Genomic DNA, 24,464 nt, shown 5'->3' on the forward strand with positions numbered 1-24,464 from the left:
TTCAGTTTCTCTACCCATAGACTGCTGAGTGGAATGTATCAGTAGCATCTGCTGGTACCTCTGTACTGCCAGGCATCACTGCAGTCAACAGCCTGCCACTGCTGACCCTAGAGATGCCCCAGATTTTGCACTACATCAGGATTCAGTGGCGCAGCACAATGCAGAGGCCTGCACTGTTCCAGGGCTAAACTCAAAAATGAGAGGAGAGACAGGTGTCCTATATTCAGGGACGCCTCTGTAGCTGCTTTTTAAAAGCCACGTTTGTGTGAAATGCTAGATCATAAAAATTATGTTTGCTTTGGGAGCTATTGAGCTAAGTTAGAGTTCAGTCACCAAACTGCCTTCTCCTTTGCCCCTCAGTTGCCTTTTAATCTCCTTCCTCTATCACAAGGGATACTACAAATCCAAATGTAAGACCTAGTTATTCATGTCACAAGAGGTGAGACTGAATCCTGTTTGAAGGTTTGCTGATCATGTTTATTCTTATTTGGTTTATGTTCATGTTTGTTTATTGTCACTTGTTTTGAACACTGCTGCTGTCCCAGACCCTGGTTAACACTGGAGGCCCTACCTCAAGGGAACAAAAAAAAAATTGCAGCTAGACTTCATAGATGTAAGAGGTCTAGCTAAAAACATATAATTGTGTGAATTTTTGGTTCTTTTTGCATTCTAAAAGCTTTTGAAATTTAGTCTTCTGGTTATAGTTTTTATATGTTTCCCATATGTGCAATACAGTTTCAGTTCTACAGATTTTTAAAAGAATCAGCAATGTAGATCCTTAAAATCCCCACCTTTGCTGCACTTTCTTCCCTGTGAACTTCACTTTCCGATTTACTTCTACTGTGTCAATGTTTAAAGTATAGTTTTGTATCATACAAAGAGCACTTCCTATGGAGATTCTGCAGTCAGTCTAGAATATGGTACTCTGTAGATGAGTGTTCTTTCTGGCTAACCCTGGCTGTTCCTCTGGAAAAGAAAGCAGAAATATAGATGCTTGAAATAGGTAATGTCTGTAGTATGTTAAGTGGCCTCCAAATGCTTGGCTTAAACCTGTGTTGTTTTCAGCAGCTACAATTTTTGTTTTCATAGGCTTGATATGACTTTAATGCATTTCCATGTGTGCTTCTGCAGGAATTCATACTGAGGAGGTGTCACTCTTATTATGGTGAACACACTGCTGGCTTGTTTCATCTTCTGGCAGTTTCACTGTGGGAGGTGAAGACTCTTGATTGCAATGAGAGTAGAATCAGAGACTAGGTCCAGGCAACCAAGATTTATTACAAATTGCATTTTCCTTATTAGGTATAGCTCACAGCAAGTACATAGGTAATGCTTTTTCTCTATTTTGTATTTATTTTCTATTTATTTAATTACTCAGGTCCTCCTCAGCCACCTCCAGATGTACGAGTGAACAAAAAAGAGGTGCTGATTACCAAATCCTCCATCAACTTTACTTTTAACTGCAGCTGGTTTAGTGATACTAATGGAGCTGTGAAGTACTTTACTGTGGTTGTGAGGGAGGCTGATGGTAAGTGTCATGATTTAATGCTATTCTCTCCATAGCCAATAAAATATACATGGGGAAGTACATCCTTATCACTGCACAGCAACAGGGTTTCTCCTCATCTAATGGCTGAGTGTCATACAGGTTTTGGATCTATACTTCCTCCCTAGCCTGAGGATGTAGAGAGTCCTATTCTCAGAGAGTCTCTAGCAACTACAGAGTTCAGACAGAAGCAGTACTCTAGATTACACTGTCATGTATGTTCAGACAATTTTTGTAGTCAAAGGCTTGTGTTAGTTGCCATTGCCAATGAACACAGATCTGTGCCTTGCTGTGCACAGATTTTGAAAGGTAGTTTAAATGTTAGGTGTGAACATTAAAAGGCAAGCTCTTTGGAGAATCTCAGTAAATCATGCTGAGAAACTACAGGTCTGCCAGGTGATGTTTGCTTACTGAAGGAAATGAATTTGCATGCAGCATAAAGCAGAACAGAAATGATCCTTGTGACATGCATGTAAACCTCCCTTTCTACAGCTGACCTATTGTTGAGATGTGTGACTGGCACATCAGATACACGTCTTAACAATTTATACCTTGTTTTGAGAAGTGGCTTCATTTACTGGCATACCAGGACATATTTTGTGACCTTTATGAAAGTTTCTTAATCTCTCTGTCCATCAGCCCTTAGGAAAAAAAACCAGATGATATTTCCACTGTCTGCGTTGTCATGTTTGAGCAAACTGTAAAGCTCTTTGAGAAGGACTACTCATTGCCATAGCTTTGCCTATCTGAGTCTCTTCCAGTATTGTGAATTTACATTCAGGGGGCCCCTGCAATTTCCTACTGTAGTTTTTCTCTATATTCAGTAGAGTTGTCAGTTTATGGGGTTTTTTACTTCTTTTTGAAATAGCTAGTAGTAGGATTCAGGAATCTGGATCACAAAAACTCCCAACCAACAGCACAGGAAAAAAGTCATAGCGTTTGACCTGTCATGCCTATTGCAGCAAAAGTTGCACTGAGGGCTTGTGAGGAAATCTGCCTAAAAATAGCAGAAATGTTGGTACTAGAAACAGGGTACCCTAACCATTGTAGCTTTGTATTCTTGAGGTAGCCTCCAAGAAATAGAAAATTGGATAAGTACGTGTCTGTCAAAAGCTTGAGCCTATAAACCTCATCACATTAATGGCTGTGGCATCTAAACCTTCTGTCTTTCTCTGCACATGGCGTAGGCAGTGAAGGACCAAAGCCCGATGAGCAGCACCCGTTACCCTCCTACCTGGAGTACAAACACAATGATTCTATACGCATCTACCAGACAAATTATTTTGCCAGTAGCTGTGCTGAAAACCCTGACAGTGACTATAAAAGCTTTGACATTAAGCTTGGAGGAGAAATGGAAAATCTGGGAGGAAAGTGTGATCCAGATCACCAGAAATTCTGCGATGGACCTCTAAAGCCTCGAACTGCGTACAGGTTGGACTTATATTGGTAGTTGTGCTCTGTCACATTATTAGGCTTGGTGTCATCTGGGTGCCTGATCCACTTGAGCTTCAGAAGATTAGTGACTGCGTTGTACAATGTTCTTAGTGTTTCACTGCAAATTGATGAAAGCTTTATCCATGGCCCTGTTCCATAGGTAAGAACCAGTCATCCGCTAGCATGGGAATGATATGATTAATTATGCACAAAACTCTGTGCAGTGAATAGGTTTATTTATTTACATCAACTTGATGGGAAGCTCTTCTATTGCTGCTCAACATTTCTTTGGAAAGACTGGAGACGATTGGCTAAGTTAAGTCAAGAAAAAGGCAAGCATGCTTCACTCAGTCTGGCAGAACTACCCCACTTGTTCTTTTGGAACAAGCTAGAAAAACCTGGAGACCATTCTATCCTGTGGCACCATTCTCAGGCTCCAGAGCTAGGTCCAGGTTAGCTGTAGGGTGTAGAAGAGGATGACTGCCAAGACCAGCCTCAGCAATTACACTGGCTGTGAGACCAAACATGAGCTCCAGTGTGGCTCAGTGACACCAGGCAAATTTGCCCTCCCATAGGCGAATACTGTCCCAAGAGACCTGCAAGCTGCTCCCTTAAAAGCCACATGGATAGAAGGCACATGCCAAGGAGTGAGGAGTGCCCATTATGCCTCTCAGCTTCTTCATCATCATTAAAACATTGCTAGCCTACTATAGGCATCTCTCATTAGGGCACATTTCCCAAAACTTCAGTCTGGGAAATACCCACATTACCATGAGAAGTAAGAGGACTATGACATTTATCCATTAGCACAGTCATGCCCAATCAAGTGAAAGTGTGTCCCCCCTGAGAAGCATTTCTGAGTCCTCTCTCCTCTGCAGCTTCTGCTAGTCCTGCCTTTAGACATGGTCAGGCTGTGTGTGCCTGCAGCCAGAGCCCGAGCTGTTACCTCTGCCAGGGTACCTCAGGGCCCTCCACCTGTACTGGCTGGGCTCCCCCATATTTAACTCAGGGATCAGTATTATTAATTAGGTAGAAGACTGATTAACTCAGGTGTCTATATTAAGAATTATCTGTGGTCAGTGGAAAGGTTTTCGTTGTCTCAAAGGGGCAAATGAGTTTTTACTTTTCTGCTGTTGGTTCTGAACATGTGATGAGCCATGTTTTTTTACTGTATTTTTTAGAATCAGCATACGAGCTTTTACTCAGCTCTTCAGTGAAGACCCAAAGGAACTTCCTAAACCGCTCTTTGCAGACACCTTCTTCTCTTTACCGATCACTACAGAGGCAGGTTAGTTTCAGGTGTTATCAGTGACTGTGCCATGTGATTATATATTGTGCCCAAGAGTACTCTGGCATCTAGAGCTATTTGTAAGGAGTGGAACAAAGCTTGTTGTGCATGTCCTGAGGGCTACTCTGAGAGGAAGCTGACTTGGCTTGTCTACCTTTACTGGAAAATTCAGAGGACTGCTTGGCAGAACTGCTGAAAGTAGAGAAAAGGAAAAATGGTCAGTGAGGCTATCACCAAGAAAGCTTCTAACTGCAAGAGAACCACTCCATATAATGGAGTTTTTGCTTTCTTTTACTGTGGTTGGGAGTGAAAAATTTTGTTTAATGGTTTGAAAAAATGAGGACAGAAAATCAAGGCCAGGTTTTAGCTAAGTGTTTAAATACCTTACATTTCCTTGTATTTACCCATTTTCTTCAGCTGATAATAACAGATCCCCTGAAAGTTATTGATTCTCTGATTCTTTTTATCCTTTCCTCAAGATATATAAATACACTGTTTTGTTTCTAGAGCCTCTTTTTGGAGTTATTGAAGGTGTGAGTGCTGGCTTGTTTCTGATTGTGATGTTGGTGGCTGTTACTGCTTTATTTGTCTGCAGACAAAAAGTTGGGTAAGCTGACTCCCTTTGTCAGTCTCCGTTATTGAAGTTGTGTCAAATTATATTCATTTAAGTAATACAATTTATTAGGCTTAGCTAAAAATTGGATGGATGCACTGAACTGTTCAACAGATAAAATTTATGTCCCCCAAATTCTGTACACACTAAGTATACAACTAATGACTTGCATATTAAGAAATCTATATATACTTAATTCAAATGGTGTCAGAATTATGTCATAGAGGATCCTTGTGACTTTTAGTTTGCAGTAGCAGTCTGAATAGTTCTGAATAAAAAACGGTTTATCATTCAAACTTTTATCTTCTGGGAAAAAAATGTCTTTTGTCAAAAAATGAAGTGTTTCAGATTAATTGCATCTGCATTGTAGATGGGAAGCTTTTGAAACTGTTCATTTAGACTTTATCATTTCAATTCAAAAATACTGAAATGTGGCATTACCTCAGTGTCCAAAAGATTAGCTCAAACTTTGCTTCCCATTTTTTGTCAGTTATAGTTGTATGTTTCACATTACAGATGAATCTTAAATAGCGAACTTACATATTTTTAAAAAATTAAATACTGTATGTCGCCTGAAAAAATATTTATCCATTTAAACTATTTTGCATGACTGAGAAATGTGAAATTCTTTTAGTTTCTGAAATTAGAAAAAAACCTCAACATTTCCAGTGCATGGGAAACACTGCAAGTCTGAAATTCAGTTCTTTTCCTGATACAAAATTAAGTTGATATGTTTTGAATTTGCCAGAATTTCAGATTGAAACAAAATCTATTTTCTGACTAGTCATAACTTTTAGCCAAAATGGATAAACTTCATTATAGAATGTGGTTTCTTGTTGTAAGTTATATACCCAGCAGGATGGCAGTAATACTGGTATGGTTTTCCCACATCAGACATAAAGAGAAAGTGTTCTCTAAGGGAGGTGTCTTGAAGGAGGAGATGGCTGCAAAAAGATGAAAGGCAACACTAGCTGTGGGGAGTAAGTACCACTTCTGTGGCTTTCCCAGAGGCAGCTGTGGTTATGCCACTTACTCCTGCCGTGAATGTGGATATCTGCTACAGGCTTGGTCTGCAGAGTGGATGTGCTGGAAGCTGTAGACCTTTTACAGCTCTGAAAATCTACCTCTGTGTTTCTTTACATGTAGAAAATCAACTGATTTAGGGTCCATCTTAGCACAGGGCGCCCTCCTTAATGATGGACTGGGCTGTGAGTGTTTCAGAACAAGAAAAATGTCTTACTACCTGTGCCATGCATACATTCCACATCACTATTGCCAAGCTAAAATACAAGAAAACTCTGAGCCTGAGCTAAGAGCAATGTCACAGGATCAGAGCCAAAAACCAAAACACACTGGAAAACGGTAAACTGGAAAAAAAGAAATTTAAGAAAGTATCACTTATGTCAGTGCCAACTCTTACCAGTTTCAAAACTTAATGATATAACAGAATACTTTCCTTTTTGTTCCAGCAATGGCCATGAGAGACCTACAGCGAGACTGAACATTCGCAGAGACAGGCCACTGTCAGTCCATTTGAACTTGGGGCAAAAAGGGTAATGTAAAAAGTTTGATTTTTTGACATAGCATTGTGGTTGAACAGAGCCATCTGATCACTTACTGATGAAGTGTTTCTTTTTCTTTTGAAATAATTTCCAGGTACCGGAAAACTTCCAGGTAAAAAGAAAAAATTAATACCTAAAACCTTCTTGGTAGCCAACTAGATAACTTATGACTGTGATTCATCCTGTGATTTTCTTCCTCCTGTTGAATATTTCAGTCCGATCAAAGTCAGTCACTTTGAAGCACACTTCACCAAACTTCAAGCAGACTCCAACTACCTTCTGTCCAAGGAGTATGAGGTGGGATCCTAACCTAGGCAAAGGACTTGCTTTGTGAAGGGGCAGGCTGACTGAATCAACTGGTTAATGTAATAGAAAGGCCTGCATTTGTTTGTAATATTCACACAAATCCAAAAAAGATGGAGCATTTCATTTGAACTCCACTTGTCCATGTGCAGAAACCAACTCTTCATTTGGCATATTCTGGTTGGCAGCCTCTGCCTGATACTTGTCTGGCTGAGATTAAGAGCATTTGTTTTTATGGCACATCTGTGTGATAAAGTATGGAAGGTACCTGCCAGCCATGCACTTGCTTTAAAACAGTATGATTACCTATGTAATTTCAGTTGGTTTTTATATAAAAAAGCACCTGTTTCCTGTCCATGCCCTTTGAGAGCTGATGGACATTATTCCCTTTGTGTTGTCCTTGTCCTTTAATTATTTTCACCTCACATTTTATTCCTATTCCTTTTTTGCAGGACTTGAAAGATGTGGGTCGAAACCAGACATGTGACATAGCACTTCTGCCAGAGAACAGAGGGAAAAATCGATACAATAATATATTGCCCTGTGAGTTTTAGCTTTGGTTGTGTAATATTGCATCACACCAGCTATTTTTCACTTTTTTTTCAGCAAGCCTAGTGGAAAAGAGTGCAGCCAATCCCTTCCCTCCTTTCTGTCCAAGATGAAATATCTGTGCCAGCTCAGGTTTTTGTGCTAGGAGGCAGATGATGCACGGCCCTGAATGGCTTCACACAGACCAGTAATTTAATTTCACACTAGAGGTGTAATGACTAGCATTCAGTCCAGGGAGAAAAAGCTCCAGCTATTAGGGGCATTCAGTCACTGCTGATAACAAGGATAGTAGAAATAACAGTAGGGTTTTTTACATATGGGGTATCATCCATTCAGTGCTCTTTGACAGCCTTGCCAAATCTTTGTTCTTCAGTGTACACTAAACCTACTATACAATATAGAGCTAGTGTGATTCTGCATGGTAAGATGTGTAAGTTAACCCTGTTCCTCTCAGGCAAGACCTGTCTGTTGTTGTGAGTTTCCCCCTTTAATCTCCTACCTGTCATTTTGGAGGTAGAACATTGAGGAGGAACACCACATAACTCAACTGCTCCACATCCCCACTAATGGATGTGGCATGTGCTGGCAGCACAGCCTCTCCTGTGTCCTGCCTGCTCATGCCAGCAATGACACCTGACTGAGATCCAACATGGCATTATCTCATGAATCAGTGTCTTGGCAGCTCAGGCACTATATGTTTCTGTACAGAGGGCCCTTCACCTACAGAAGATGTTTGGCCTGCTCAGCATTAGCTCAGAATACCACTGAAGTGCAACTGTTCTTTCAAGGGCAGAGCTGGGCACTACTTCCCAGTACAGCATACTCCTGTTAGGATCAAAGGAGGATGCTATTTTGGCCCTTTTGTTGTCATAACAAATCCTATGCAGCTCAGCAGAGGAAGGCAGTATATTTACTGCATCCTTCTTACCCATCTATCTCCTAGTATCTGGAACACTCCACAGCACTCACAGATTAAAGAGGCAGTAAAACCAGCAGTTATTCCTTATAAATTAGCTCTTCATATAAAATCTTGTAATAGTGCTGGCAGTCCTCTCACAAATGCATTTCTGTAAGTGCTGAGAGGGATTGAAAATCAAGACCTAGCCCTAAGCCTCTTGTAATCAATTTCTTGCTAGATGATACATCAAGAGTGAAGCTTTCCAATGTGGATGATGACCCTTGCTCAGACTACATTAATGCAAGCTACATACCAGTAAGTGACTCAAGGGTGGTGTTTTACAGTCCTCCTTCCAGTGGTAATTTTTCTGTCATCTAAAACTGAATATAAAGCTGGATGGTTAAGGCTCCCCTCCCCCTTCCTTGATTCACTTGAGCTACAAAAATAAGAACTCATTTTGTGGGTGTGCTGAAAGACTGTGGCTGACTACCATTAGTTGACTGTGAGTGATTTACCCAGCACTTAAGGACACTTTCTAGCATTGCTATACTTATGTAAGATAGCAAGTCTAATTGGCCAAGGACATATTTTTAAAGGTCGCTGATTTTATACAGTGTCCACAACAACTGTAGCTATCACTGCAGGTGGCATCCTCACTGTAGAGCTGTAGCTCATCCTGACAGCATTGGCACCTTGCAGGGTGACAAAACTGGCTGAAATTAAATTAATGCCCTTTGCCAAAGAGTTATGATTGATAATAGCAGTGGCTTTAGCAATCCAGATTTCAAGCCAGAACTCAGCTACTTCTTTAAAAATGATAAATAAAACAAAAACCCCTAGCAGTTTTAAAATTGCTTGAGACTGGCCGAACACAAAAGAACAATGGAAAGCTTTGACTGTCACAAAAGGGACAGTATTTAGATAAACTGCCACCTTCTCTTCCTTCTCTGTGTTCCAATCAGTCATTTGCTTTCAGGTCCAAGGCAACAATTTAGCTTTCAAAACTATTGTCCCAGGAAGGGTTGTTACAGAGCCCTGTCTGCAATCCCAAGGCTTGTTCAGTTGTTAGAAGATTTTTTTTCTGCCCTTTTGGAAACTAATGGACTTCTCTTTATTTGCAGGGCAATAATTCCCGCAGGGAATACATAGCAACCCAGGGTCCTTTGCCTGGAACCAAAGATGAGTTCTGGAAGATGGCATGGGAGCAAAATGTTCACAATATTGTCATGGTAACCCAGTGTGTTGAGAAGGGCCGGGTAAGCAGTGACTCTTCTTTGTTATTAATGTCTGTTTTAACATCTGTTAAAAGTTTTTGCTTCTTATTTTCATCATGCTAAAGCCAAAAAGAGCCCAGTCAAGGAGATACACAGCATGAAAGAAGAGGTGTAATATAAAGACTGGAGACAGATGAAGGCTGTGAAATGAGGATACACAGACTGTCTTAAGATCATGCAGCATGTCAAGGCTAGAATTAGGAACAGAACTCAGTGCTTCTGGTCTCTAATCCAGGACTTTGTTCGCTAGACAATTCTCTTCAGCATGTAGAAGGACAACCACCAACAAAAAGTGCCTGTTTGTCACATCAACTTTGATCAACTTCTACTTTAAATATAGCTCTGGAGAGAAAATGTTCATCAGTAAATACATCAAATTATCTCTGATATATATAAGCCCTGATGTAGTTAGCAAAGAGACCACTCATGCACTTAACACTCTTCCTGAGTGCAGGTGTAGCATACCTCCCCAGGTATGACCATGTCCTGTCCCTTTGTAAGACAGCAACTAGATCTGTAGGAAGGTTAAACAAACTTGAAGTAGTGATCCTCTAGTAGCACATATAGGGTCAGTTCCTCTCGGCTTACCATTTTTTCCTGAGGAGAGGGTGAAAGCCAACACAGAATAGGATGTGTATCCTTCTGCATCTCACTGGTTCCAAGTGGGACCCTACTGCCATGTCTTAGCAAGGGGCACTGGAGACATAGCTCTCATCCAAGCAGAGATTTGAGAAGTGTTGGCACAGAAAATATGCCCTGTAAGAAGGCATCAGTGAAGTGCTTCTCATTCCCTCCATCACAAATGAATTATGAAAACTTCCACTTCCCATCCCATGCCAAACCCATTCCCATGCCAAACCCTGTTTATTGACATGGCAGAGAGTGGCATCTCTCCCTGAATTCAGCTGCTGCCTTTCTTCCTTCATCCTCAGGCACAAGAGGTCTGAAGTCTGCTTCTGCCAGTGCAGGATGGTGGCATTGTTTGTAGCTATTTTGAGCACTAAATCTGTCTTTTCTTGTGTCCCTGCAGGTAAAGTGTGATCAATACTGGCCCCATGACCAGGATTCCTTGTACTATGGAGACCTGATTGTTGAGATGCTGTCTGAATCAGTGCTCCCAGAGTGGACCATACGAGAGTTTAAAATCTGCAGTGTATGTTTGCATTTTTTTCTTTCCTGATTAATTGGCTTAAAACACTTGCAAGACTAAATTAGGAAGGTTTATTCTGCTGTACCATAGTTTCATCATGCCTGACTCCCCTCTGGTGGAAGCTGTAGCCTTTTCTCTGAGGGTGCCTGTTCTATATGTCCCTTCCTCTCTTGTCCTGATGACCCACGCTTTTGAATCCCAACAGGAAGAGCAGCTTGACTCAACGAGGCTCATTCGTCACTTCCACTACACTGTATGGCCAGATCATGGTGTGCCAGAGACCACCCAATCCCTGATCCAGTTTGTCAGAACTGTAAGAGATTATATCAACAGGACCCCAGACACAGGACCAAGTATTGTACACTGCAGGTATGTGCAGCAGCAAGACGTCAGTGGCACAGGGCCCTTGTGCCTACCCTTGGGAAGATCCCAAATCTTCATCTCTGTTAGACTATGGACAGCCGCAGAATCTGAGAGATAGCTGATGGTCTTAAGTTTCCAGACACATCAGAGCAGTATTCCAGGGCACATGCATTCCCCCACAACCTCACCCTGGAGATTGCTCAAAAATTATTCTTAGGGAACCACTGTGTGTCTGTGGTACCACTGCAGAGCATGAAAGTGTCAGCAGCTGCCACTGCTCATCAGCTTTTGCATTCTTAAATTGCCCACGTGCTGCTGTTGTGGCACATTATTGGAATCACAAAGGGGTATTTAAAAGGTAAGATATACCAGGGGTAAATCTGACTGTGTGTGGATGTTGAGACTAGCTGACAGATCTGTCCTTCCCCCATTCTGAGACTCCCTTTTCTTACTGCCTTTTCATACTCTTCTGCTTTTTCCGTCCCTGGCAGTCACAGGGCTGCAGTTTTCTCTCAGTTCTGTGGTCCACCACTACACTTGCATAAAAAATTGCAAAATTAAACTGCCTGATCTGTTATCCACTGGCCAGTTGCAGCAGAGTATAGGGCTACAGAGGGAGAAAGAGTGTGGTTGGTGCTGTACCTTCTGATAAAGCCATATGTTCACTGGTAGTACCTGATTGTAGTATCTGAGCCCTCCACCATTATATGAGCTGAGGCTTGTGTCTTACATGACCCTGCCTGTGTCTGCCTGGACAGCATGTGCTGCAGCATGTCAGATGTCTGATGTGTCCCACAGCTGCATCTCTGGAGAGAAGAGGTTTCAAAGTTGGAGTCAGGTGCAACCTTTCAGTGTATCTCAATGACTGGGTTAATCCAAAGCAGAAAGCAGTGCAGGCAGTAGCAGAGATACCTCTACCATTACTATCCTTTCCTCCTTCCTAAATAAATTCCGTTATAGAGTGGTTTAAAGGCCCAAAGGTGCCATTTGAACAACTTGCTTCTCAACCTGGAGATCTGAACTTTACAAAAGTATCACATGAAGATAGTGCATGCTTTGATCCATCTGCTTTTAAATCTCTTGGATTGTTTTCTTTTCCAGTGCTGGTGTTGGCAGGACTGGCACATTCATTGCACTGGACCGAATTCTGCAGCAGCTGGATTCGAAGGACACTGTTGACATTTATGCAGCAGTCCATGATCTAAGGCTTCACCGTGTTCACATGGTTCAGACAGAGGTAAGGTTTGGATAGCCTGATATGCCTACAGTATGTAATAATCAGTCTCATCTTAAAGGCTTTCAAAGCACTTTGCACTTACTCCACTGTGAAATAATGTATTTTAGCTCTGTGAGAATTTCCAGTTCAGGTTTTTTTCCATTGGCTCTCTTAGAGAGGGTCCAAACTGTAACAAGTTGCAGTTTACTTCTTGTAGATTTCTCCCCTTTCTTTCCCCAGCCCCATAATTATGCATCAGGCACTTAACAGCTCACAGTTGCTTCACTGTGGAGTCCAGTAAATGAGCTTTAAGTGGAGATACGTCCTTCAGGGATGGGTTTGGAAGACAAGCCTAAACCAGACAGATAGGTTGGCATAATGGGAAAGAGGAATGCAGGACAGAGAAAATTAGATGTACACAATTTTAAAACTCTGGCCACTGTGACCTTGTGCCTTTGCAGTTTATGTTTTATTGAGCTGCTCTGTCATTTTCATTACAATGATTTTGGAAAGTTGATTGGCATTCTCCTAATATACTATGCAAAAGCAAGGACATTTGTTCTCAAAGTTCAGAAAAAGTAAATGTTTTGTATTTTTTTCTGTGCTTTTAAAATGGCAAGAAAATCATGTTATACTGATAGGAGCTAAACATTTAGGAGCTGATTTAATAAAGGTGTTTTGTGGAGTTACTCTGTACATTTTCCCTGTGAACCATTAATAGAAGAAGGAGAACAAGTTTGTTGCATCTGCCTGTAGCTGGATACTAATGGAGCTCTTTGCTGCAATTTGTAAACCAATATGTCAGTAACAGTGTTTTCTGATAGATGTAAAATTCTCATATGGGTATAAAGAGAGGCCTGGCTGGGAGCACAAAACAAAGGGGCTCCTGGAAATATCTTAATCACAAATACCTTCTTTTGGAGGGGAGACAGGTTCCCAGCCTAGTCTCTGCATCTTCAGAGACAGATCCTCCTACATTCCCATCATCTGTAGTCTGCAAAGGCAGACAGACATCTCAGGAGGATGGCTCTTTTTCCCTAGCTGGAAAAAAGAGGCAACTACCTCAAGAGCCTAAATTTTACTTATAAACACCTAAAGTTGTGCGATACAAAACCTGCCTTTGGCATGAGCTTGGCATGACATCTGGGTCAAAAGGCAACCAGATTCACACAAAAGTCAGAGGCCACAGTACCATCATACTTGGCAATATTCAGTCACAGAAAAACAGCAGCAACAAAACAATGCCTCTGCTTCAGACTTGGCTCAACATTGTTTAAGACAAGGGACTGGAGGTGGAGACAGGCAAGGGAAAACTCTATGCATCATCTCAAAAAGCAGCATGCTACAGCAGCTGTAACCATTCCAGTTGAAAAATGGTCTTTGCCAAAGGAAGTCTCCATGCTTGGCCAACTTTCCATCATGTTGGTGGGTGGGATGTAGGGTTCTGTTCTGCAGAGAGAGCAGCTGCATGTGCATAAAGGCAGATATCCTCACTTTCCCAGAGCCAGAGCACAGAGAGAAAGACACAGAACAATGGCTGAAGATGTGAGGGGAGAAAATACATATACTTATTGGAGAAACTATATTTTTGAGATAATGTTAAAAAGGTACACCTTGATATATAAACATGCTCAGCCTGACTTTTGAGTACCATGTTACACTAATCGAAAGACTATTATGACCTATGTCATAAACCACAAAGACTAGCAAAGCATGAAAGTTTAATAATCTATTCTGTCAAGATAGTTTGGTGAGTAATCAACAGTCAGTAACATGCTGACCCTCCTTACTTTGGTTGTGAATATCATCTTAACTCCATTCTATGAAAGGCACTCCTCAGAAAAAACTGTTATTTGCTGTATAGTCCGAAACAATCTTAGAACTTATGCTGAATCTGAAAAAAGTAGTATTTTCAGAGATGTTTCTAATTTTTTTCAGAGATTAAGGTTTCTCACCGTTGTCTGAAATATTTATATGTTATTGTAAAAGTCTGTGGAAAATACTTCTTTTCAGAACAAAAAGAAAAATCAAAAATTTTTTGTCTTTCCTGCACGCTTCCCTGTGCATATTAATTCTTCTACATATACTTTATACCAAAGCATTCAGAAGTAGTAGCTATCCAACACAGCACCATGTGAAATTGCACTTTACAGTTGCTAAAGCTTTCACTAATAGCACGATCTGTCAAAACATACTGTGTTCATTTATGTTTTACTGGTATTATTCCTAAAGAGAGGTGATCACAAAAGTTGACTATATTAGTAGTGTTAAAAGGAGATTAATTTTAGAATTATATTTTAATTTTTAACACCACCCTTGACTTTTTGAGGGAGTTAGCTTGTAATGATTTTTCACAGTACAGAAAATTAAATTACAAAATTCCTCAGTGTCTAAAAAACAAATCTTTTGCAGTGTCAATATGTGTATCTACATCAATGTGTGAGAGATGTGTTAAGAGCCAGAAAACTTCGCAGTGAACAAGAAAATCCCTTATTTCCAATATATGAAAATGTGAATCCAGAGTATCACAGAGGTAACTGCAAGTTTATCAAATTGTAAAATGTTTCAAATGTAGTAGCTCACTGACAGTGTAATTTTGGAGGAACTGTGCTATACTTAACCGTTGATATTTCTTTATTTCCTGGACCTTCATTTGTTCTCTCTGCTCTTTTCGTTCTTGCAGTTGTGTCTTTATTTTCTCCATTAGTAGTCATTATAACATCACTTCCTGCTCCCACTTTACCTTTATGCTCTCACTATCCTTAATCAACTGAGAACACTGACAGCACTCACTGAGCTCTTCTGCCATTCATGGAGTTCAACTTCTGTCTGCATCACCCTCATCTGCTGTTGACAGTATAGGCAGGGTTGGGAGACTTCCCATCTGCTTTGACTGGAAAATACAGGTGCCCTAGGCTGTGCTCTGTCTTGCTCCCCAGACTCCCCATCCTTGTAGGCTCCTTTTCCTAGCCTGTATCCAGTCCCTTGCTGATAAGAGTGGCAGGAGTAGCAAACCTGGCACTAGTACTGCCCTTCACCTCCTGGACCCATAGCCAGAGGACCATTGTGGAGAAGCTGTAAGCAGTGGTGACCTTGTGCCTTGGTAGGGCTGATTCCTTTAGGATCAAGACAGAAGGATCTCAGTGGTTCCACAAATGTGGACATTAGGAATTAGGATTGTATCATAAGAAATCCAAATAATTTTCTTGATCTAGCCTGTAGAAATCAGAGTTGTCATAGACAGATAGAACAGGCTTGGAGGAGACCAAAGTTTCACACATTGAGACCAAGCAGAGGTGGCATCTGAACTTCAGCTGTAACATCCATCACCAGCCAGTGCTGCTCCCACACAGCCACCTCTCAGAGCACTGCCGAATCTGTGTTGGTTTACTTTTTCTAATCTCATTTTTCCTTGCTTTCAGATGCTGTTTATTCAAGGCACTAAGAGATATCTGCTTTCATGAACACATTTGTTAACTAGGGGTTTTGTTTTTTTTTTTTATGTATGTATTTCATGCACCAGAAAGGTGCCAGACCTTTTGGATGAGACTGTGTATAATTTATTGGTCTGGTGATTTTTTAAAAGATATATAATTTAAATGTAATAGATATTAATGTATATAATTGTATTTTGGCATTGTGTAAATATGTATTTTTTTCTATATTGTTTATATTAATATTATGCTTCAGATAATACTATTTTTTCTTATCAGTTTTTATAAACTGTTCTACATAAACTATTTTAAATTGTATGACTAACAGGACTGCTGCGTTTGGGGCACTATTGGCTTGACATGGAAAAAGTCCTATACAGAAAACCTCATTTTTAAAAAATATTTCAGTGTTTGTGAGATGAAATAAGCTACTATTAAGCAAGGGAACAGTAGTCCTGTTTAGCAATTACAATGCTACTCTACACTTTAAATTTACTGCTTTTCACCTGACAAAAATGGGAGTAACCCCTATCACAGTGGCATACCTTTTACAGAACTCTTTAACAACTGACCCAAACAGGGTTCATCTCACTAGAAGCAACTGTTTCAGTCTAGTGTGACATAGTAGAAAAATATCAAACAACATACGCTGCAGTGAAGTCTAGCAGACCTTTCTCTGACCACATACTTTGGGAGGAGACAGGTCACATACTGGTTTCTTTACACTGGTTTAAGAGAGCAGAATCAGACCACAACTTGTGTCTGTGCACTTTCACGTGTGTAAAATTTTTATTAAGAAAGGTGTTCAAAGACACTCCTCAGACATTTGTGTTGACAAAACTGTGAGGATGTGAAGTCTGGCAACTTCCATAGCTCATCAGAAACAATGCTGTACCATGACAGCCAAAAAAGTAGAGAGATGGCAAACATTGAAACAAAGACATATAAAGGTATATATCCCACAGTTTACTCAACTGGAGTAAAGCTGCACTTTGCCCTAAGTGTTGGTATCTTTCAAATGCCACTTGCTTTCACAGTGGGACAGTTTGGCCCCAGCATGTCTCCATAGAAAGAATTCTCCACTGGAATGTTACATGATGTCACCACCACAGGGGCAGTTGGAAAGGAAAATGGTTCATCAGGGAATGTAGGCTGGCAGGGCTGTCCTAATCATAGAATCATCATGTTTTGGGTTAGAAGAGACATTAAAGGTCATCTAGTTGCAACCTCCATGCCCTTAGGCAGGTGCTCATTACCGAAAACATGTTTAAAATTCAAAACATATCAACTTAATTTTGTATAAATAAAAGAACTGAATGATAGCAAGAAGTACAGTCAAAGAACACTTACCAAGTATCCTGCCCTGCCAAGTGGATTATGCACAGCCCCTCTCTCCTCTGCAAAGAGGCATCTCATTCAAGGGTCTAAACACTCTGTTCAGCTATTACTTATCTTTATAAAATGCTCCTCAAACAAATAGTGAAGAGACAGTACGCAGTACGTCTCCACCATGAAAAGAAGGAAGGGATTCATAGTTCTTCTTTCATATATCTACCCATACTTTTCGTAGAGAAAACTTAGCTTGTTGCTGAAGACAAGTGCCTAAATTCCACTTTTGTTTTGGAGAAAAATAAATATTTCTGAAGGCCTTCTGAGAATCAGTAAGTAGCTAACTGAGTGCCTAACTGAGGAACTCCTGTGCCACAGCAGGACTGTGTATATCCATGTTACTCCACTCTTCCTACTTCATTGGGAATCTCATCCTTTCATCTTGACCAAATACCCTCACATGCCTCAGAAGCCACCCTTCAAATCAGCTTTCACAGCTGCTCAGAGCATGTAAACTTGGTCATTCTTTTTAGGGGTTTCTGAATGAAAATACTGCTCATCTCTGCTGCGTATCCTCTTTGGTACCACACAAACGTCAAAATTCACCAACCTTAAGGGAAACCGAAGAAGAAGGCAGCTAGCATTAGAGTGGAAGACGCTTTCACAGAGGAAAGTCTAAGCAAAACTATAAAGAAATGAGCACATTTTCTGCAGATACCTTCTTTTCTCTATTTCCTTTGCTATATGGCTAGGTTAGCAAGCAGGGACAAACAAGCATCTCAGCTTTAGATCAATTGTTGATCAGGCTAATAGCTTCTACACTTAAATTACCTCACATTCTATATCACCACGTCATTTTTTAATGCTGAGGGAAGTGGAGCTCACTCAATACTATATGATCTGAGGGCAAAAGTCTGATTGTATGCTCTGTATGTGTGTTGTTCATCATTTTCAGAAAGACACACATCATTCTGCAGTTTATTTTATCATTCTCAGCTCCCTTGTCTGTAGCTACAGAGTTTGTACATGTGCACCCAGAATTATGTCATAGCAGACAGCTAGTTTCATCTTTTCTCCCAGCTAATAATGGACACTGTTCATAAGCCTCTTCCTCCTCATCACTTCATAATATGACAGATGACCTTAAACACTCTGGCACGATGCTCTTGAGCAGCTTTACATTTCTGCCCAAGTAGGTCACACATGAGACTGTATACACACATTATTGCTCTGGTTCTGCTCTCTAGCCAATTCTGCTCATATGAAACCAGTGAGAAAAAGTAAAAAAGTATCTATGTAGCATTTTTTTACTATACAATACCTACTTATCAGTATAAGTAGTTATATTTATTGTGCCTCTAAGCTGAATAACAGGACTGATGGGAAATTGTTAATGTAACAGAATAGATTTGAGGGAGCTTGTGTGCTGAACGAAGGCATCTCTTAAGGAAAAAGACATCTTTTGAATGTCCTTGATAATGTTCAGAATTCCCTTCTTGATATTTCCCAATAATAAGGTTAGAAAGCAAGGCTAGTTTTGTTGATGATCCATAAGCTAAGATTTGCACACTTGGAGCCCATCCTTTGAATCTCTGCATGGTCCACAAAGCTACCTGAGTACTGTCATGAAAGTCAACTGGAATGCTTGCCTGAAGAAAATACTGTTCCACTTCTGAAGCACTTGCAGGGTTGGGCTTTTAGGTTAATTCAAATTTTTGTATTGAAAGTTATTTAATAATGAAAAAATTGTAATAAGTGTTTTTTTTAATCTGTGCAATAAAATTACATGATCCACTAGCAATTGTAGGGGGAAAATAGATTTTACATAGCTGGAGTTGATAAATGATATTTTTTGTTACTAATGGAACACAAAAGTGGGTGAGAGAAATAGGCATACTGTGAAGATGTCAAAAAGTGCAACTTTATACATTTTTCTCTGCTGCTATAGTTATTTAGCAATAAATAATGCCTAAAATGCCAGAAATATTATTTTGTGCCATAATATGCAATGAATTTCCTTCCAATTGTAGAACAGAGAAAAGAAAATGTGTGAGCTTTAAGTTTATATAATGTATTGTATATGGTTATTTACACTTTGACTTTGAAAGCACAAAGTTAAACACTAGAGAGATAGGAGTACCAGAGCACTCAGCTGTGCTCCTCAGCCTGGGATTTAATATATGGGCTGGAGGGATGAGAACAATAGCCATCAAATCACTCTATCAGCATCTCTCTCCAAGGCCACAGAACAGAGAAATGCATCTGACACTCAGAGATACAGCCTACCACAGACACAGCTTCATGTCCAAGGAGTGCCTTGGCAGGTGCTTAACATTTATTCAGATTTCTTTCAATACTTCTGACATACAGTTTGCGTAAATAAAATGCAATATAGAATGACCGCCACTCCCTTCGCGGCCCTGTCACAGATGTCTGGGCTCTGGAGCTGTGAGCTCTGGGCCTGTAATCCCAGGATGCTGTAACTTTGAATTGAAATGAGTGCTCACCCCAGTATTTGAGCAACTTACTGTAGACCCCGTGCCCTCAATTGTCTCCCTCACACTGACAAAATCAAACTCCTGACATGTTGGGAGCACCTCTGTGGCCAAAGCAAACTGGTTTGTTATCAGTGATCTCACAGATCAACAGCTGGTTCAAACTGGGACTTTTTGTTTTAAGGCTTGCAGGAAATGCTGGAGACTAGGGACCAGCTAATTGAGTAAAAACTGTGGAACTGGAACACACACAGTGTCAGCAAAGCAGGTAGTCTAATATCCATGACAGTTTAGTTGTTTCTTGGTTTATTTGAAAGCTACAGAAATACTGTAAGCAACATTAGGAAGCTAAATATATATTGCTCTAGAGCAGGGCAGTACACTATAGTGAAAACCCCACAGTTTTAAAATTTGGCTAGCCATAAATTCTTTGCCAGTGCTTGGAGTAAAGTGTCTGAAAAACATCTTCAGTATTTATTCCATGCTCATATGCAATATAATTACTTATAATTGTGTTCCTAACAAACACTGGGTGAACACAGGACTGTGCTACTATTGTCAATTTAATTTATGCATTTAGGTATATTTTTATATTTTTAGCTACAGCCAACAAATCAAATATATTTGAGTGTATTTTACACATTTTTAGAAATACTTCGTGAATAAAACATTCATTTAAAAAAATCACATTCTTGTCTTCTGTTTGACTGCCTTTTCATTAGGGATTTTATTGTCCTGCTGCTCAGAGGAAAGGTCATAAGTGAGTTTGATTTCAATCGAGACAGTGGCAGTCTTCAGAGAACATTAAATTCATCAGAAGCCTCAGCCTGTTGGGGGAAAAGAGGCTCTGCTGTTGCCCGCTGGCCAGATTAGTGCCCATGTGGAAAGATAACATTGTTCTCTTCTCCTCCCTGGGTTTGTGCCCTCCTTTAATAAGCCAGATACTGTCTGGGTTATGCAGTGGATATTTGAAACCACAGTGGGTCTTGAACTTGAGTGCCTGTTATTTTAGAGACATTTTGCCAGGCAGCTGCACCAATTAGCACCACACTGCAGCTCCATTGCTGCCTGCCCCTCGAGGATCTGAGCCATGCTTTTTAACAAATGTATTTCTCCTCCTCCTGCTCTCCAAAGGTCTTAAAAACCAATAGCATAACTGTCCTTGTGGGGTCAGGGTGCTTGGCAGTAGCGTGTTTACTGCTAATGCTCTCAGCTACTCCTTATTGGTCATCAGAAGCGTTTAAGACAAGTTTACTTTAAAGAAAGGATGATTTATTGACTTGTACTGTGAACTATTTGCTGAGGGGATGTGTAGCAAAGGTGGAGGGAGTTGTGAGATTTTTTTCTTAGTGATATAAAAGTTTATCTCTGAGTTCTGCTCTGTCCTGAAACCAATGTAGACACAAAAAAGTGAAAGAGATAAAATAATGTACAGTTAATATCTCCACACAAGAAAAACAAGGGCAACATTGCAGACAAGGATAGATAAGAATGTTTTAACAAGATACAGCAAGGAAACTGAAGAGTCTTTTCTAGTTCAACAAGAACACAGTGGTTGATTCCTGTTAAAATATTCCCAGAATCTAGTTTTTGATATTTTTACATGCACTTGATTTTTACCTGGGCTTCATACCTACGAGCTGGTGGTTTTGTCTGATAAAGTCATCTCCTGTACTCTAATCTCAGTTTTCTGTTGTGCCCGTCTTCACTATCAGTTGCTTTATTATGCCCTAGAAATAGCTGCTTAGACATCTTATGGCAGGCAGGACATAGCAATGCTGGTATATCAGCAAGTACCACCAGTGAAAATTTCAGGTGCTACTAGCCAAGGCTTTGCACATCACTCTGCTACAATACCACTACCAACCTATGAAAAAAAAAAAACAACAACAACATGAACAACAACAAAAACACTACAGGAGAAAAAGAGGAGGAAAAAAGCAGTTCAGTTAATTTGTGGAGATGTTCTGAAAGCAAGAAGCCCTTCTCCTGTTCCCAGGGTCAGTGCTCTCTGGGGCTGGGGGATGCTCTGCAGTGGCTGCACAGGCCATGGGCAGGCTGGGAGGGAGCTGTGGTGTGGCTGGGCTGGATTGGTCACTGAGCCACCCATGGGCTCCCCCCAGAACTGACCTGCTGTTGGTTCTCCTCAGGCCACAGCTGCAGCTTCTTGGGGTCTGGCTCCTGCAGGTGCCTGGCCTCCTCTTTATACCCCAGCTGGGTGCTTCCTGCATTGTGCAGAACCTCGCTCCAATGAGCAGCTTTCCTTGGGATGAGAGGTGGTCCCAGCTCCCAGAGATCTGGAGTAGCACGGAGCAGGCACAAAGGCACCTTGGTCCAAGAGGGCAAAGCATTTTGTGGACCTAAAAGCCTTTAAGTCTCCAGGGAAAACATCACCTCAGCACCCACAGCTTTGCTGTTGAGAGGTCCAGGGGCCCCCAAAAGAGGCTAAAATTCCCCTGAGGGCTCTCACTGACCAGGCAGAGTCCCCACTGTCGGCACAGGGAGGGTATGCTCCAAGCCTAATTGCAGGCTGCCCTCCCCACCCCTTCTGACTCAAATTCCCAGTCAGAAAGGGTGGCAGAAGCATGTCCTAGCCAACAGAGTGCTCCAGGTGGTGCACACAGCTTCAAGGAGGGAGGGGACTGTGAGGTAGCCCAGCTGGGATTCATCACTGGTGTGAGTGGTGTGTGGCCCCGCCGTGCTGAGGCCTTCAGTCACTGAGCTCTGGGGCTGCAGCACGTGGTGGGGGCTGCAGAGATGCGTGATGGGGAACACCAGCTCTACCAGGGCCCCATCCCAAGGCTCACAGGGATCTGTACATTCCAGAGGCCCAGAGCATGAGCCAAGATCAGTGCCAAGAGCCAAGACAAGAGGGCAACAGTCCATGGCCTTGTGCAGCAGCCGAATGCCAGGCTCCAAGCACCACTGGCAAGTCCTGTGGCTGCTTGGCCAGACATCATTGTACACAGCTTTTTGCACACTCATGCCATAATCCCTGCCAAATTACACAGTGTCCTTTCTTGCCTTTGGTGGTTGCTTGCTGATGTGCCAAACCAGACCAGTAGCAGGTGGAGCAGCTGCTTCTTACCAAGGATAAAGACAGAGATTTCTCATCTTCCTGATATCCATGAGGCCGCACAACCTTGTTCCTCAAGGACACCTGAGACCTGCAATTTTAGTCCTCTCAGGACAAGAAGGGGCCCAAACCTGGATATTTCTGCCCCTGCAAATCTTAACCCATTTTTCAAAAAGAGGAGCGGTTCTTTCCAAAGGACAGGGCAGGTATAAAGGGGTGAGATGAGTGAACCCCTCCTGGGGAACCATGTCTCCCAGCAGCCCTTTTTCAAAGGTTGGATCTCATGGATGTTTTCTATGTATCTGTTTAGGCTGGGCTGGTTTGCACAAATCATTAAAATTATCCATGTTTTACTAGGCAATGCCCAAGTGCATCCTCATTCATAGGTCCGAAACTTGGGCAGAAAAAAGCTGAATATGTGACTACTATAACACCATCACAAAACTCTTTGGTGGGTTATCAGGAGCATTAATTTGACCTTGATCTCTTACTTCTTTCTTTCTTTCGAAATCCTTGTTTCCAATTCTAGCTCAGAAAATTTTATTTTGGAAACTTAGTAATAGTTTTGAAAATTAACTCTTTCCACTATAATCACAAAATCTCTCCCAGTCCTGTTGGATACATGGGATAAATGTATCTGGTTTTTGCCCAGATCGAGCTCGAGGCTGTAGTGTGGCCAGCACAGGAAGAAAGCCCTCCAATTCTGTTTTCTATACCACAGAGAGTGAAGAATCTTGAAGTTAAAGAAGAGAGTAGGGCCATTCCGCATTCCGGATAAGAACACCCAAACGTCCTGGAAAATCAAATAGAGACCATATAGCCTGTAGTAAAGCTACCCAAATAGCTTTGGTATGAATGAAGCTACACTGTAAAAACACAGAATAAAAATAATTGGATGCAGAAAGCAAAGTGAAGATGTTCAGAATGCTCCACACATCTAAGCTGGGGAAAAAATGTTGTACAAATAAAAAACAGCTACAGAAAGGTCCATGTGTTAATTGGGGGCATTTCTCCTGCCTGTCAATGACTAGTTGCAGTAATGAAACCACAAGGAGAAAAAGATGGATAGTTGCAAAGGCAATAAAGAGATATATAATGTCCGAAGTATCAAACATCAGATAATATATGCTCAAGACACCAGACATGATAAATACCAGCATCCTGTTGTCTTATCATTGGATCTAAAAGACACCTGGAGCCAAATTATTTGTGAGAATCCAACTTCGAAAGAATGAACTGTCAGACAACTGGAATTAATTAACGCCCAACTGTTCTGTGCTAGAAAGGTTGGAGAGTACTAAAAATATCCAAGGAGCTTGTTTCTTTACACATCATGCCAATTAGAGGTGGTCAGGCTGTGACAAATTTTCTGTAAACATTCTGGTGAACAAGAAAGTCCCCCAGCATTCTCCAGCAGTTCCCAGGGTGAAATCTGGCCTCTAAAATGCCAGAGCTTTCAATTACAAAAGTGGAGAAGGGAAAAACCACAAAGAAGTGTTAGTGTCAAGTATGTTTTTCAGATCCTTGCCCTGGCAATATTCTTCACCACAGATTTGTGTTTACTTTCCTGGGATTAGATCTAAACATCTTATTGCACTGAGTCCATGAGAGAAAAAGAAGACAGAAAAGATGTTGAGTGAATTTTTTCTGGTCTTGTCTAGGGAAGATTCATCCATTTCAGTGGGGAAAAACACCAAAGACCTCCAACAGTATTGTGGTGACATCTTTTATTTATTTCCCCTTCTCTGAAAAAAAAGCCTATGAAGGACCATATGGTGTGATCACAGGGGACAGTCTCTGTTGTGCTCTGAGCAGGGGGCTGAGCTGACGAGCTCACACAGTGCAGGAGCACTCTCACCTCTCCCATGAGGTCCTTGCGCCAAGGGGGGGCTCACCTCTCCTTCCTCACTCAGCCTCGCCAGGGAAAGCCACCC

At 41.2% G+C, this 24,464-nt stretch overlaps 1 protein-coding gene across 3 annotated transcripts in view; it reads left to right on the top strand.

Annotated features, from left to right (window-relative positions):
- The window catches only part of PTPRB (protein tyrosine phosphatase receptor type B), a 62,736-nt gene extending 42,607 nt beyond the window's left edge, over window positions 1-20,129 (top strand). For 2 of the 3 annotated variants that reach the window (XM_030959964.1, XM_030959967.1), the window contains 14 exons: window positions 1,379-1,528; window positions 2,734-2,977; window positions 4,162-4,268; window positions 4,776-4,875; window positions 6,351-6,434; window positions 6,538-6,555; window positions 6,659-6,740; window positions 7,199-7,289; window positions 8,432-8,508; window positions 9,315-9,449; window positions 10,498-10,620; window positions 10,823-10,986; window positions 12,082-12,217; window positions 14,609-15,134. In XM_030959964.1, the coding sequence (XP_030815824.1) occupies window positions 1,379-1,528; window positions 2,734-2,977; window positions 4,162-4,268; window positions 4,776-4,875; window positions 6,351-6,434; window positions 6,538-6,555; window positions 6,659-6,740; window positions 7,199-7,289; window positions 8,432-8,508; window positions 9,315-9,449; window positions 10,498-10,620; window positions 10,823-10,986; window positions 12,082-12,217; window positions 14,609-14,755 (1,658 nt within the window). In that variant the 3' untranslated portion in view covers window positions 14,756-15,134. Of the gene's footprint in view, window positions 1-1,378; window positions 1,529-2,733; window positions 2,978-4,161; window positions 4,269-4,775; window positions 4,876-6,350; window positions 6,435-6,537; window positions 6,556-6,658; window positions 6,741-7,198; window positions 7,290-8,431; window positions 8,509-9,314; window positions 9,450-10,497; window positions 10,621-10,822; window positions 10,987-12,081; window positions 12,218-14,608; window positions 15,135-15,618 lie in introns of those variants that run through there. The other variant, XM_030959965.1, reaches the window with a different exon arrangement.
- Window positions 20,130-24,464: the final 4,335 nt, after the last annotated feature.

The sequence above is a fragment of the Camarhynchus parvulus genome, chromosome 1A (assembly GCF_901933205.1).
Source record: "Camarhynchus parvulus chromosome 1A, STF_HiC, whole genome shotgun sequence".
Taxonomy (NCBI): Eukaryota; Metazoa; Chordata; class Aves; order Passeriformes; family Thraupidae; genus Camarhynchus; species Camarhynchus parvulus.